This window comes from Gossypium hirsutum, chromosome D02 (genome assembly GCF_007990345.1).
Source record: "Gossypium hirsutum isolate 1008001.06 chromosome D02, Gossypium_hirsutum_v2.1, whole genome shotgun sequence".
In the NCBI taxonomy this organism is placed as follows: domain Eukaryota; kingdom Viridiplantae; phylum Streptophyta; class Magnoliopsida; order Malvales; family Malvaceae; genus Gossypium; species Gossypium hirsutum.
Window position 1 is genome coordinate 43595290 of NC_053438.1, and position 16483 is coordinate 43611772.

The following is a 16483-nucleotide window of genomic DNA, read 5'->3' on the forward strand; positions in this document are numbered from 1 at the left end:
GGATCAACTGGGCGAACCAGATTTATGGTTTGTGAGGTATTATATAACAATTTATCCCCCACTTTGTCGAAGAAGAGTTCTAAAGTGACTCTTTTGAGACAGGTTTACACATCTTATCTGTGTAATTGATGGCGTGTTATGTAAGTTCTAATTGAAACTTACTAAGTAAACTTTGTTGCATGACAGTGTTGTGTAAACTTCGATTCTTTGAGGGAGTCAGTGATGTTGATTTGGGTTTTGATATTATTTTTTTTCATAATGTTAAAATTGCCACTTAATTTAGCATGTAACATTAGGGATAGCATCAGTGTGTACGGTGAGTAGCATAGAAAAAATATGGAAAATTGTATGGTGAAAATACCTGCAGTATAGTGAAAATATGGTGAATTGTATATTGAAAAATTAGACGAGCTGTATAACAAAAAATTGGCAAGCTGTACAGCAAAAATTCAACGAGTTGTGATTTAAAAATAATGCAATTGGTACTGCAAAATATTGCTAGCTTTATTGTGAAAATATTGTAAATAGTATTGTAAAAATAATGAGAATAGTGTTGCAAAAATATTGCGAATTGTACCGAAAAACTACGTCAGTTTTCTATGGGTTTTGCAACTTTAAAATTGAAATCAACTATATGAGAAAGTTGCAGTCTTAAATTGAAAACTGCAAGATTCTAGAAATCTTGTAAGTATAAGGCTGGGATCTTAAATGGCGAGCCACAAGATTCATAAAATCTTGCAAGTATAAGGCAGGTTGCGATCTTAAATTGGTGAGCAACAAGATTTGGAAAATCTTGTAAGTATAAGGTTGAGATCTTAAATCGGTAACCCACAAGATTCAAAAAATCTTATAAGTATAATGTTTCGATCTTAAATCAGCGAGCTGCAAGATTCAGAAAATCTTGTAAGTATAAGGTTGCGATCTTAAATCGAAAAATCGCAAGATTCAGAAAATCCTGTAAGTATAAGGCAACGATCTTAAATCGGCCAGCCGCAAGATTTAAAAAATCTTATAAGTATAAGGTTGCGATCTTAAATTAGCAAACTGTAAGATCGGGAAAATCCTGTAAGTATAAGGTTGAGATATTAAATTAGCCAGCCGTAAGACTAGAAAAATCTTGTAAGCAGCGAATTGAGGGAAAAAATCGTGGAGCGAATAGAGGGAAAGAGAAAATTATCTCGATTTCATTCTTAATTATTCTACTAACAAATCTGCAAAATAAAGGAAAGAGAAACCCCAAAACGATTTTGCTACCTCTCCTCGCTGCTTACTAACACTTTTCGCTAACTCATCGTTTCACAATTCACCACTTCGCATTCTAGCCCATAACATACGAGGTTATTGTCTACTAAAAACTTGAAATTATAATAATCAAAAGAAACAAGCATGATATATTAAATCAAGTTACGGAGATGTACCTTTTCGTGGACTCATGTTGGAGTCTTTGAAAGCTTGACAGAGAAACACCCTGCGAATAGTTCTTATGTTGTCCCCCAGCTTGTATCCGTAAAATCTACGGGGTGTACCCTGGTTGCCTACGAATATTTGACCACTCTCTAGCTTGTCTATCTTCTCGGTGAAAAGAATGAGTTGAATTTTTAATTTCCTCCTCTTCTGCGAACTTGTAAGCTCTTTCATAAAGGTCTACTAGGTTTTGCAGTCTATTACTTATGAACGAATACTGAACATGCTCACTCAACACCCCCATGATGAAAGAATCAATGACCCATTGATTTTCCAAGTTTTTTGTATTCAAGGTCACCACATGAAAACACTTTATATACTCCTACAAAGACTCTCCTTCCTTCTACTTGACCAACATTAAGCCCATTGGAGAACTCATGATTATTCTGGCACGAAATCTTCCCAGAAACAACTGACCTAGCTGTGTGAAGCTCCTAATAAAGCCCTATGGCAAAGAAAAATATCAATCATTAACACTTCCCTTTAAATTCATGGAGAAAGCCTTGCACTTCGTAGCATCCGAAGCTCCCAAAACATTCATGTAGTCATTATACTGCATCAGATATGATTATGGGTTCCTTCTTCCCTCGAAGACCTATTTTGGCACTTTAAACTCCAAAGGTAATCCCACCGCTGCAATTTATGGGGCTAAAGGATTGTTAGTACAAAAGACCCAATCCATGTCATCGACGTTAGGATGTAGCGCCTAGATGTCTCAGTGCAAGGTATCCATTTCCTATTGCCATGGCCTTGCATATACTCCATAGCCCTCCTCCTACAAGGGCATGTTGTTATCATGATGACCAGAATGGTCTTATCGCATCTTTCACATCATCTCCTCATTCCGTTTGAGCTGCTCTTGATGATAAAGTTGTGGTTCATATATGATATTTTGTTGTACCATCTACTCCTTTAAAACACATACCTGCTCTTGTAGGCTTACAATCTGCTGTTGTGGAATCTCCTAGTTAGATGGGTTGGAAATCTCTCGATTTGACAAAAAAATTAAGGTTGAAATTACATTATGTTTCCTACTGATCTGAGTTGCTCAAGTTTTCGGGTTGATTCGTTAACCAATCTACAAAGAGGTCAAGTTCATCGGGACAATTACTCGCCTCTCCTCTCACATTCTGGTTTGAAAAGGATGTGTTGGGGGATCTCTCGTTTGGGTGAGCCATATCGATCTATCTTCAATATGAACGCCGGAAGTCTATCAACGCTCACTGCACCAAGTGTTGATGGTTCCTTCCCCCCCCTCTCATGGGATTACTCCTTGTATTTACAAGGCATAGTTCTTTGATGGGACGTGCTAGGGGATAACTAGGTGCATGCATGAGAACACGTTATCCCCCCTAGACTTGATATGTAACCTCTGAGGGGTTCCTCAGAGAAGTATCATTGCAGGTGTACAAACAAGGAGGTGGCGAGCCGAGGAGTGACTGACTGGCAAGCTGGATGACATCCCTTCCTTGATCGGGTTAGATTTCAGATCACCTGGGAGGATCAGATTTGGGTTTGTGAGATATTATATAACAAGTTGTATTGAATGTATTATATTATAACAATTTTTTTATTATTTATTAAATTTATAAGTGGAATTATTTTAAATGTAATTAAGATTGATTTTTTAAATATAAACGTTTTTCTAAATGTTGAAATTTTAGGGACGTGATACATCTTATATTAAGTAGATCATATTAAATTATTTGGAAATTAACATAATTTCATTTAATAGGTTAAAGAAATAAAATTTAAAATTTACAGTAACGTGAAAGTGCAAAATAAACTCTCTTTTTTCATTCCTTTTTCACATTCATCATATAAACACAAATTACAGGGAACTAACTTGGTTGTCTAATGTCTAGTACAAGAAAGAAATGTTTTCTGAAAGTTTCAATCATTGCAAACAAAGATATAAACAATACAAAGCTCAAAAGGGAAGATCACATATAGAGAGGGTCTCAAGCCTTCTTATCAAAAGACACCTCCGATTAAGATTAAAAAACCGATAGAAATCACAAGGATATAGATATGTATGTGAGATGCAACACAGTTTTTCTATGAGAGCTTGTTTTGTTCCCTAGTTAATGTTGCTGGAGCGGCTCCTAATCGGGTCGTGTTGAGTATTCGAAACCGTGAAGGGTCGGCATTCATCCTAAATCGTCTTCAAAATAAGCCAGGATAAATAGGTGCTTCTTCTCTAGTCCAAACACCTGAATTCGGAAAACAGCTAAATTGTTCATCATGATTTAAGTATTATAATTCGTTTGCGATGAAAGAAGAGCAACCAGCATGTTTAAACTCCTGCAATTCTTTAAAGTTCATCCAAGGTTTAACCCACTTTGGCCTCATAAAGTTTCTTTTTGCCTACGTCGATAGTTTCTACCATCAAATGGTGAAGCGTCCCAACCACCACTTGCTTTCACAATCTCACAAACTCGACCATCGCATTTTCTTTCTTGTTGTGCTTGTTGACGAGAATATTTTACTTGGAATTCTTTTGGGTTTCACTGTACTTCTCAGAAATCATTCGTATTTCTTTCATATTTTCATAAATCCACAACTCCTATTTTTTCCTATTTAAAATTTATAAACTTGACAATTTTCAGTTTAAATTTTGAAAACATATCTTTATACAGGTTCCTTTGTTTAACTTAAAAGTTTTTATGGAAAATATTTTTAGTTTTCTCCAAGGTTTGTTTCATGTAAAATAGATTGTCAACGTAAAAAATTTTTTAGTCAACATAAAATTATTCCCTTATTCTTGTAAAATATTTTTTTTGTAAGCCATTTTCTAAACCCTGTTCACAGTAACACCCCCATACTTGACCCGAACATCGAGTCAAAGCACTAGGATGTTATGTTCTATACTACATTCTTTACTTATCAAATATTTTTTATAAGCTTTCATAATTTATCAATTTAGTCCTTTTTTGTCGTAAAAAGATCAATATTCACTAATTAATCATATTAAATTAATTTTTTTGTTACACTTTAATCACATAATTTATCTCAATCTTGTTTCAAAGATCAAATTTTTATGTATTTCACTTTTATTATTCCATCCACATATTTTCTCAAGTTTAACAATTTAATCCTTGTCATCATAAAAATTCCATATTTTTCCACAATTTCACTTTTACAATACTTTATACATATTTCAGCATCTCATAACACATTCATTAAACTTTTATCATACTTTTTTATTCACATATTAAATTGTTTCACACTTAAACTTTTGTACATTTTTCAATTTAGCCCCTATTGTCATGTAATTTATTTTTCACCATATAAGTACTTTAATCATATAATTCATTATAATATCTTATTTCACATAACAAATTTTCATGCATATCATTTATCTTGTTTCAATTATAAATGTTGACACTATTTTTTTGGTGAAAACGGGGTCGAGTTAGGTTTTGAAAAATGAAAACGAAAACGGGAGTCGCCACCAATACTTTTTAATGAGATGTGATTGGATCACCTCGAAAAGTGGTTGTTTTTAATAAACGGTTTGATTTTATTAAAACAACGATTTTAGTCCACGAAATTCAAAAAAACAAGTTCAGGAGTCAGTTACGTACGAGGAAGGGTTAGCACGCTCGTAACGCCCAAAAATTGGTACCTAACTGATTAGTTAAAGTCTTAATGTCGAAAATTAAAAAAAATTTAAAAAGGTTCAAAACACGATCCTTGTTATTTAAAAAAACTTGTATAAATTTAGGGAGAGAAGCATTTTTTTGCGTTATTCGAGAAAAAGAATCACATCCCGTAAGTTAGGACACAATATTTAAAATTCTCGATACGAGAATGAATGCTAAAAAAAATTTATTTATATTGAAAGAGTTCGATTATCTCAAGTTTAAAAAAAGGTCCTGTCCCGTGAGTTAGAACACGATCTTTTGTTAATTCCCAAGAACATTTAAAAATTTTGTTTGAAATGATTCGTGTATTTGAATTTGTCGTGAAGATCGAAACTCCGTAAGTTAGGGCACGATCTTCTCGAATTTCAAAATACGAAACTTTGTTTATTTTAAAACCATATTAAATAAAATTAACTTAACATAAAATGGTAGGAATAAAGGCAATATTAACATGTATAATAAAATAATAATGATGATACATGCACAACTAATATAAGCAATAATCAAAAAAAGAAATAAAATACATAAAATAAAAAGTCAAGTATATATGAAATAATAATAAAAAAATTAAAGCATTTCCTAAAAATAATAATGAACACATGAATAAATAAATAAATAAATATCAAATAGAACGAAAATAACAATACGAATAATAAGAGATAAAATATTTACGTATGTACATTAGTATATTTAAATTATAAATTATAAAAATGCGTGAGTTTATATACATGTATATATATAAAAACGAATATACATATTTATGTATATATAAATTATAAAGCGTAAAAGACATAGGTATGTATATATCTAAAAATATGTAGGTATCTATATAAATTATATGAATATGTGTATGTGTTCACAAAACTAAAAGTATGTGTGTACATATATAAAGTTATATATCTAGGTAGGTATATATATATATAAATAAACTTGAAAAATTATATGCGTACACATACAATAAAAATATGTATATATGTATATAAATTATATAGTATATAAAAATGTAAGTATGTACATATATATATGTGATAAAATTTGAAATTTTAAAGGTATAAATGAACAAATAACAGCAATAATAATTAATAATAACAGTAATAATATCAAATTTATTAATTTTAATAATAAAATAACCAAAATATAAAAAAAAGAGCTAAATTGAATTTTAAAACAAAATTCGGGGGATAAATTTGTAAATAAATTAACAGAGAAGGACCGAATTGAGTGCGCGAATAACAAGGAGGGACTAAAGAGGAAAATATCCCCGCCCTCCAAAACGTAGCACTTTACACGGAACTAAAATGAAACAACGATAAAATTATACGGCTAAATTAAAAATAAAGAAAAGAAGGAAAAAAGGGGCCAATTGCAATGCATTGCAAAAGCGGAGGGACTGCGCGCGCAAATATCCCTTTTAAAGAAAACACGCGGATCCTCCCCTCAATGTCGGGTCACCGCGCAGGTCAGGGTGAAATGGCGTTGTTTCAACGCCTGAGGCTATGGCGCAAAACGGCGTTGTTTTGAAAAGCTATTAAAAATCAAAGTTTTTTTTTACTTCATTTTCTGCTTTTTTCTTAAAAAAAAACTGAATCCCCTCCTTTTCTCTCTCTCCCTCACGACTTCCGGCCTTGGATTCTGGCCTCCGCCGCGCCACCTCCACGGCCATTGGTCGGAGTTGCGCGAAATGGGCTTTTTAGCCCTCCTTTCGGTGTCTTCGAAGGCTTGGCCTTCTCAACCTCGGGACCGAGAGAAAGAAAGGGCCTTTTCCTGTGTTCGACTCCGACGACGGCGAAGATGGGCTCCGACGCTGGTCTTCGAAGCAAATAGGTATCTTTCTTTCCCTTTTTTCGTTTTGTTTTTGTTAAAAAGAGTAGTGAAACAAACAAAAATAAAAGAAAAGAAAAAGAAAAATAAAGAAAATAAAAAACGCAAGAACAGAAAAAGAACTGGAATCAACCTTTTTTTTAATTTTTGATCTGCTTTTCTTTCACTGGTTGTTAAAAAAATATGCAAAGGTAGTGTTGGCTTTTATAGCCTATCTATTTCTATTTTTTGCTATTATTTTTGTTGTTCTTTGCGTGTTTGTTCCATTTTGCAAGGTTATGGACAAGCGGTGGCAGAATAAGTGACAGAGTAGGTGGTGCGACGGTGATGGAAGGTCAAGGGTTAGGTGCGGCGATGGCAGGGTGTCTGAAGGCAGTAGGCTAGGGTTTCAGAAAACTGAAACCCTAGATTACTATTGGTTGGGCTTAGATTTTGGGTCTAGGTTAGGGTTAGTTTAGGTGGGTGTTTGGGCTTTTGGGTAAATTTGGTACTGGGCCAGGCAAAATGGGCTGTACAATAAATTTTATAAAGTTTACAATTTAATCCTTAACATCATGAAGATTCATTATTTACTATAATTTCACATTAATATCACTTTGTTATCAATTCACTACTTATCATAAATGTCAAATGTATGTTTGTTTCATTAAAAACAACTTTTATGAAATATTTTCAGGAAATCTGCCAAACAATAGAAAATATTTTACACTGATTCATCCAAACATCAGCAAATATTAACTTTTCTAAAAAAATAAATCATTTTTTAGAAATCATTTTTAGTGAAACAAGCGTAGCCATAATCTCTTTAATGGTAGATTATAATTTTAAATTATCTTCTATTAATTTAAAAATAAAAAAAATGATGATATATAGAGAGAGAATAGAATTGTCATGTGTTGATATAATATATTATATTAAAAAGCTTAAATTAAAATTTTAACTTTTGAATGGTGACTAAAATTTATAGTTTTTCTATTTAAAAGAGACTAAACGCGATTAGATTAAATTATTTATATTAAAGAAACACTAAAAATACAATTATACTATTGAAGCAAGGAGCTTAGTTCCCTGCCCTTAGCTTATGAATGATAAGATTTATGCTCCTTATTCTTTTAATTTTTTGAAGGAAGGAATTCTTATTCAATAAGTATTTAATATGCACTTTTTAGTTTTCTCCGTAAGCTAAATACCAAAACTACCCTCCAGATTATAGCTCACGTGGGGGCAAAATAAGGGTGTATTTTGTCTTTTGACATGTGGGTTAATTTAATTTTCTCTCACGATTATCACCACGAATCAAAAATGAAAGAAAATTATAATAAAAATATTTATAATTTCAAAATTTACGTATTAACCTTTAAAAAATAATTTAGAAAAAAAAAGGAAACAATAAATACTATTAATTACCTTTTTTTTTTGAACATATAATTACCCTTATTTTTGGGTTATAATCAAGGGTTATAGTGTTTAAACTTCTTTAATTTCATTTCATTTTTCCCATTCTTTCTCTCTCATTTCTAAGGTAAGTTTTTTTTTTAATTATTTTGCTTATCGTTTTATTTCTTCATCTGGGATTTCTCTATTCTTTATGCTTTATTTAATTAATTTTATTTGGAAACATTAACTATTAATAAAATAAAGAATATAAATACATAAACAAACATCATTAAAAAAGAAAAATAAAATAAACAAAATATAGTTATGAAACAGTGCTTTGCATTTTTAATAGTTGGGAAAAAAGTAATTTTTTTCTTTGATTTCTTGGAAATTCAAGGTTAATGCTTTAATGGGTTGTTTAAGCACTGGTAAGATTTGTCTCTTTTGGAGTTATACCTCATTCTTTCTGATTAATTTTGTTCTAAGATGGATGCCATTGAAGGGCACTACAGTTTTATAAGAATCCATATTCCATGTATCTTGTAAAAGTTTGATCTGAAACAGTGTCAGATGAAAGAGACAGGCAAAAAAAGTTGACATTGTTAAATGAATATAAGAATGCATATAAATATATATGTGTGTATGACATATATATATCTCCATTTGTAAAGTACCCAATCGATATCAATGTATCTTTAGAATGTCAGGAGGCATGAAAACTCTGCGTTCTGATAAGAAATGAGAAATATTTTTTCCTTTTTGGGTATTTATTGATGTGGTAGTCTAAAAGGGTGTCCCCTTTTTCTAGACTGTAGAGTTTAGACATAAGAGTATATAAGAGAAAAGTTTGGAACTTTTGGTGATTCTTTTGCTGTGCTGTTTCATTCAAATCCTAATTTATGGCTGTTATAGATATTCTGTACAGCTTGATTTTGTTGAATTTTGTACCTCTCCTTTGTTACTGGGGAGTTATTATATCAACTGAGGTTGTTCATATTCTCATCTGCTGTTACCTGCAGGTTATGGTCTCATTTTTTTTAAACAAATATTCATTTTTATATTCTATTTAATGAGTTTTTTTTTTCTTGACATTGGTATGCCTTAATTTCTATATTTTCTCTTTTTGGATTGTCTTCTTTGACTTCATTTCTTGCTTATAAGCATGCTTTTTAATTCAAATGTACAGTGTTTCTGTATATTTTCAGCTCTTTTTTTATTTTGTTTACTACTCTTTTTCACTTTCATTATAAGTCTATAGAGCTGGAAAAAGAGACAGTTAATGGTTGATTTCTTGGTGGGTGAGCAGTGAAGGACTGGTCAAGGTTGGAATATTGAGAAAGAATTAGCAATGGCATCAACTTCTTTTGCAAAGCAGACTGTAGTACCTATGAAAGAACCATCATCTAATTACAATCCATATCCTCCACCTCTTGCAAGATATGAAGATGTTGCAGCTTGTCCAAAGCTTTTTCTCTCTACTTTGGAGAAGCTTCATGCTACTATGGGAACTAAGTTCATGTAAGTTTCTTCATTTCAATAGCAGCAATGTTAGGCTGCTATTTTGTGGTTTCGTTGCTTTCCCCTGTCAGGTTTTTTTACTGATAAATGCAATGTGACCAAAAATGTGATAATATTCTGTCTCTTGATGGCTTTGCTTCCTAAGTTTACTTGAAAGTATGAAATAGCTTTTATATGCCCCTATATGTCAACAAGTATATCTGATATCCAATGCTCTATCTAGATTACATATAATTTATTTCCTGTTATGTACATCACTATATGTATACATATACACTTTGATCTTGTTTATTTTATTGTTCATGAATAAGTTACTATGTTGGTGGTGTAAGATTAGACATCAGCAAATTTTTTACGGTACTAATCTTCCTGTATTCACCCCAAGTAACCATTATAGCATTCATTATGTTTGTAACTGTGGAAAATGCAACATGACCGGAAAAGTGTTACATCCTGTCTCTTGATGCTTTTTGTTTCCTAAGTCTGCATATAGTATGCAATAGCATTTAAATTTCCATATATGTCTACTTGCATATCTAATGCTTACATCCGATTCTACTAACTAGATTTCCAGATACATTTATTTCTGTTATGTACAGCATTATATACACACACACACGCACACTTTATGATCCTTCTTTATCATTCATGAATAAGTTACTATGTTGGTGTAGGAATATAGACCAGCAAATGTTTTACAGCATTACGTCTTTGGTTTATAATTGCAGGATAACTTATTTACTCTCTTTTGTTATTAAAAACTGTGTTCTATGCTTCTGGTTAGAGATTGTCTAGCCTACATTGGAAGAAAATGTGGCATGCTATGTAACTTGGACTTGGGTGTTACTGTGAGATATGGGTATGCTTAATTTTTCTAAGTTTTTCTGTGTATTTGGAGGGCCATGTTCCATGCCTATGTCTGAAAATGTGTTAGACACGAGTTTCAGATATGGGTATATTAAAATAATGAAGAGTTGGAGCAACATAGGTGACATGTTCCTTAACTGATGATGCTTGCTAAGGTCTTGTGTTATTGCTGAGGAATAGTCACTTGAGCAGTAATTACATCTATAAAAATGGTTTATTTTTAGTACATTAATATCTGAGATTTGATATCAAGTCGTCCTTTCTTGGCAGTTTCTTTAGAACCTTAACTTATGATAGAACCATGATTTTAGTTGTATTTTGCTCTTATCTGATCGTTCAAAAACTATGAAAAGGTCTAGTGGCACATTTTTTTGTTTTGGCCGTAGAGAACAGCGCACATTCTTTGAATTACAATTTAAGTTTCTACTATTATTGTTAATATTGGGGAAAATTATTGCTGGACACTTATTTTTCCTCCCTCTTCAGACTCGGGTTCGGTTTTCTTTTCAGGTTTTCCAAAGTGTTCATTGGAATTGTTATAGAAGTGTAGAGAAAAAGACCATCTGCACATGTATAGTTCTTTATGAATGCATACCAAGTTGAGTATGCTTATTGGTAGTTTTAAGCTAGAATGATTTTTTTTCTTTTTAACAGTTGTGGGAATGGAAACTGAAATACCTTTTGGCTCTTCTCGAAAACGGCCTTTATTTTTAGATATTGGTAGTTTTAAGCTAGGTGTCTCTGTCTTTGTGGTTTGATGCTGGCATGACCATAGTTCCCCTTATGCTTGTTTTGTTGATACATTGTCCGTAGAATTATATATTTTCGACTGTACGTTCTTAATCGTACTTCTCAATCTAAATTTTAATAATTTCTTCTGACTCTAATCCAATATAGGATACCCATCATTGGAGGAAAGGAGTTGGATTTGCACAAGCTTTTTGTCGAGGTAACATCTCGTGGTGGCATCGAGAAGGTAAGGTGATATACACCTAATTGTTCTGAGTTTCTTTCCTCCTCGTCTAGTGTTGTTGAGATCCTCAAACGGTTAACAAATTCCATACGTGTTCAATGTGGCCACGTATGTTATGCCAAATCCAGTTCATACACGAGAGACTTTTGACCAGTGTGTCAAGGGTGCAAGGTGCACTTTAAATGCTAGAACCCTCACATTGCCTCAGGCTTGAGACGAAAAAATGTGCTTGCCTGACTGAAGTAAAACGCAATATATGTATGTGCAAGAGTTTTTGTGTGCATATATATCCATATAAAGCTTAAGATATATAGTAAACTCTAAAGTCTGGTCTAGTTTATCTACAAAACCTGCATTTCTTTTATTGGTCAATAATCAATATGCATGAAATCCTTATGGTTAATGTTTGTTGTTGAATGCTCAAATATTGAGAAGTATAGAGTTTGTTATTATCCCTTTCTTACTAGTAAAGGCATATAAAATGAAAAAAGGTGAAAAAAAAGTTAATGAGAACTTCAACAATCAGGCGGGCTTTTTTTATGCCTATTGCCTTTGGAAAAACTACGTCTAGGCACATCAGGCATGCGCCTGATCTAATGAGTCTCACTTGAATGGGTCTGAAGCACTCTTATTGTATAACACTAAGGCACAGGCACAACTAGGTGCACGCTTTGACAACACTGTTTTTGACTAGTCTGACTGGTGCCATCTTCTTTGAAAATTATTAAGAATACGACTTAGAGACTAGTAATAAGAGTTGAATTTATGCTTGATAAACTTTGTTTGGATTTCACATTGGTCGCAGTCATATTTTGAAATCATTTGCTAACTCTAGACTCCAAGATCTATAAAATGTAATGCCATTAATCATGTATCAAATCCTGAGCTTGCAGATTATAAAAGAGCGAAGATGGAAGGAAGTGACTGCGATTTTCAACTTCCCGTCAACTGCTACAAATGCATCTTTTGTGCTTCGGAAATACTATCTTTCCCTGCTTCATCACTATGAACAAATCTACTTCTTTAAAGCCCGTGGTTGGGTTCCTGTTTCTTCTGGTATGCAAATTGAGAACTCAACTCTTCTCAAATAGATGTCAGTGTACTGCTCTTAATATTATATGATGATCTGCTTTATGCAGATCCCTTCAGGAGCCAATCCATTACACAGATTCATACTCAAGGAGCCATACGGCCAGCCATTGATGTTCATGCAGCCGCCGTCCAGCAACCAAGAGTAAATATTGCCGATTCACCTGCAGGTGCCTTCAAAGTTTTCCATTTTGAATGATACCATATTATTTTCTCTCAGTAATGCTGGTGATCGTTTCCCTTTCCTCGCTCTCTCTTCTCTTCTGTTCCATAAACGATCTGTGCAAGCATTCTCAACTGTTCTTTCATTGATCAAATATATCGGAAATGAATTTTCTTAAATTGTTCAATGTTTTTTTAGGCCATTGACTGGAAAGGTTGTCATTGGTTACTTTGCAGCAGCTATATGGTGAATATATTGTAGATAATTTGGTGTTCTGTTCGTAGATTTTGGCTATTTTAAAACTTATATGAGTTTATATTATTATTTGGATGAGTGAGTGTCGGATAAGGCATGTGTTTGACACGGTTATGTTCAAAGTTTCTTCTCATGTATTTGGTGTTATTCAAGTTTCTGTTCTTGAATCTAGGTGTGTGTTTGATAGGGTATGTGTTTGACACGGTTATGTTCTATTTTTCATTTTCCATTTTTTCATGTATTTGGTGGGACCTTGGAAGATGATATCCCCATACTCATGTCTGTATGAGTGCTAGGCACAGGTATTTTAAGAAAAAGTAATGAGTCGGAACAACATAGATTCAAGTAACAAATATGTTTTTCAGCAATTATATAAAATTCATACTTCCAACTCATAATATTTGCTGTTATTTGTCTATTTTTCACATAATGCCATTGTAATTCTCTATCCTTGTACAGTGTCATGATTTTGTCCATTATGATAATGTGTTTAGCTTATTACAGCAGCAAGGCAATCAACAACTGCAGGCTCTCCGGTGATTGGTGTCATTGACGGTAAATTTGAGAGTGGCTATCTTGTCACAGTCACTATTGGCTCAGAGAAGCTAAAAGGTGTCCTTTATCAGGCTTCAGATGATGCAGCACCCGAAGCGCCACACTGCTATGGTGCATTTTCCAGCCAGAGTGTGACTCCACTTGCTACATCAGGTGTCCAACGCAGAAGACGCCGGAAAAAATCCGAGATAAAACGGAGGGATCCTGCTCATCCAAAACCAAACAGGAGTGGATATAATTTCTTTTTTGCTGAGCAACATGCTAGATTGAAACCACTTCACCCTGGGCAAGACCGAGAAATCAGTAGAATGATTGGTGAACAATGGAACAAGTTAACCGAATCTGAAAAATCTGTAAGAGCTATGTTATATTCCATAATACCACTCTGTTCTCTCTTTTACGATCTGTTTCTTAACTCGTATTGTTTGCATGGTCTTTTATCCTACATTCAGGTTTATCAGGAAAAAGCTCTCGAAGATAAAGAACGATATCGAGTTGAGATGGAGGATTATAGGGAAAAATTAAGGACCGGCCAAGTTTTAGGCAATGCACTCCCCCTACCGCAACAACTTCCCGGGATGGATGTCGGAATGGCTGAAGCAGATATGAAGCTTGATGAAACTGAAGGTGGTGAGTCCCCTCAAACCCCGGAAAACGATAGCAGCTCTGATGGAAGTGATTTTGAAGATGATAAAACTGCAGATAAGGGTTTAGATATCGAAGAATCTCAATTTGCTGGTGTAGTGGGTGATGTTGATGCCGATATTTCAGCCGAGGAAGCGGCCGAGTTATCAAAGGTGGATGATAATGTTGGACATAATAGTCAGGTTGAGAAGTTCAGTATTTGAAGATGAAGAAAAGAACCAATGCCATGTGAAGAACACTAAAATCTGCTTGGGATTAAGTTGAATATTGTGGCAAATGAAGCAATAGATGCATTTAGAGATGGTAATTCAGTTTTTTTTTTTAGTTTTTTTTTCTTCGTCTATGCTATTCCGGCTCAGTACTTTTCTTGCAATACATGTTCAACAAATATTTTGATATGGGTTCGGGAATATGGCCCTTCAAGGTCCTCCCAAAAATACAGAATACCTTGGGAAAATTTTACACATATCCATGTAAGATATGTGCTTGTATCCGACGTTGACGCTCGAGTTTGAGTAACTTGGCCTTTCTTTTAATATATAAAAGTTTAGTCTTACTTGCGATAGAAGATTTTGTTTTCTTAGGTTTAATGGGATGTTTTAATTTTGTCAATGCTCTTGTCTCAAACATAGGGCAGGCGAAACCTGAATACATAAAAATTGCATCCACATTTTTACAATTGGAAACATAATAGTTTGATTAAAAGAAGTTGGAATATCGGTACCTGGTTGGTGCTTCTATTCACCCCTACCTTCAGTTAAATAATTTACAATGTTATCCATATCTATGTATGTCAAATTAGTATTATCAATAAAATCATACTCAAAATATGGTGCATTGTAAAATTCACAAGTTTTTCTAGGGGTGACCGCACCTCTTTACCCCTAACTGTTATAGTTTCCCAAAGGCATCATAGGGCCTCCTAGATTTTTGGTCCCTAAATGATGCATAAAATTCCTGTACTACAAGGACAACAACGGGTTCTTTTGGGGTTACGCCAAAGCGTTCTCACCTATGTTATCGGACCAATGTCTAATTCTCTTTACACAAGATCATCAATGGTTTGAAACACTTCTCTTATATGAATGTCTTCCTTTGTAGTGCTAGAAAAAAAAATTCGACGTTCGGGATCGAGAAATTAGAGGGATTTATGTCCACCGGTGCTTCTTGTTCATTAATTCTTCTAGCTTTTCTAGGAGGTATTTTTCTAATGCGTTCAACTAGAGTAACTAATTATCAAGCAATATATTTCAAAAACAAGCAATGCAATGTAACAGTGGAAATAAAAAAGGAACCCTTAACCTTATTGAATGTTCGTTGTTCCTTGTATTCGTTTGTTTCAAATTCCTCGTTTATGTGGCGCCTTATACCCACACAAGAGAAGAGAAAAAGAAAAAAAAAGGAAAAAATTACAGCAAAAGTAGAGAAATATGAGGCGTGAATAAGGGTTTTATGGTTAAAAGGTTTCTAAGAGGGGGTTTGGAGTTTGAGAGGGTTTAGGATTAGTTTTTAGAAGTGTTTTAATTTAAATAAAAGTGTTACTTTAGGTTAAAAATGGGTAAAATAGAGGCTGGTGGGTGATCGCCTCCAAATGTGTGGATGTTTAGAGTTAAAATCATGCAAATAAATACATATAAATTAAATGCAGTATCTACAAGCGAACAGGTCAATTTGTAATATAGATTTGTGTTACAACAGAATATTGGTAAGTATTCCAATGATTATACTCAAGGAATTACAGATTTAAAAATTTTATTATTAAATTAATTACAGAAAAGAATTACTAATCTAATTGAGTCCCAAATTAGTACTATGAACCAAATTAAAATATTAGTTAAACTAATTAAATTACTTAAACTAAAATTAACCTAATTGAATTAATTAATCTAAAATAACCTAATGAAATTAATTAGTCTAAGGTAACTAATAGAATTTCCTATTACTAGTATCGATGATGTGAGTTCTCGATCTATTTTCGATTAAATCACTAATTATCAATTAAGTCGGTAATTACCCTCGATTGAGTTATTTACCACCCTTAGCTAAGCATACCCTCTCAGTCTCATCTTCATTAAGGATTACCACCTGAGTCACCCTCTCGGTCTCTTC

At 33.3% G+C, this 16483-nt stretch overlaps 1 protein-coding gene across 4 annotated transcripts; it reads left to right on the forward strand.

Moving 5' to 3' along the window:
- Positions 1 to 8347: 8347 nt before the first annotated feature.
- Positions 8348 to 14930, forward strand: LOC107908468 (high mobility group B protein 15). 4 transcript variants are annotated; one of them, XM_016835645.2, is made up of 7 exons: positions 8348 to 8454; positions 9616 to 9827; positions 11592 to 11670; positions 12561 to 12723; positions 12807 to 12926; positions 13679 to 14082; positions 14182 to 14930. In XM_016835645.2, the coding sequence occupies exons 2-7, from the start codon at positions 9658 to 9660 to the stop codon at positions 14575 to 14577; spliced, it is 1332 nt and encodes a 443-aa protein (XP_016691134.1). In that variant the 5' UTR covers positions 8348 to 8454; positions 9616 to 9657; the 3' UTR covers positions 14578 to 14930. The 4 variants fall into 4 exon arrangements, with proteins under 4 accessions (XP_016691134.1, XP_040944586.1, XP_040944585.1 ...); XM_041088652.1 differs by having other exon boundaries at positions 13679 to 14930; XM_041088651.1 differs by lacking the exon at positions 8348 to 8454 and adding an exon at positions 8614 to 8737 and having other exon boundaries at positions 13679 to 14930.
- Positions 14931 to 16483: the final 1553 nt, after the last annotated feature.

What these genes read in the sequence shown, in the direction of transcription:
- LOC107908468 (XM_041088652.1), top strand. Translation starts at nt 9,658, where the DNA reads ATGGCATCAACTTCTTTTGCAAAGCAGACTGTAGTACCTATGAAAGAA. An exon ending in ACTATGGGAACTAAGTTCAT is followed by an intron (nt 9,828 to 11,591) that starts GTAAGTTTCTTC and finishes AATCCAATATAG; the next exon opens with GATACCCATCATTGGAGGAA. An exon ending in CTCGTGGTGGCATCGAGAAG is followed by an intron (nt 11,671 to 12,560) that starts GTAAGGTGATAT and finishes CTGAGCTTGCAG; the next exon opens with ATTATAAAAGAGCGAAGATG.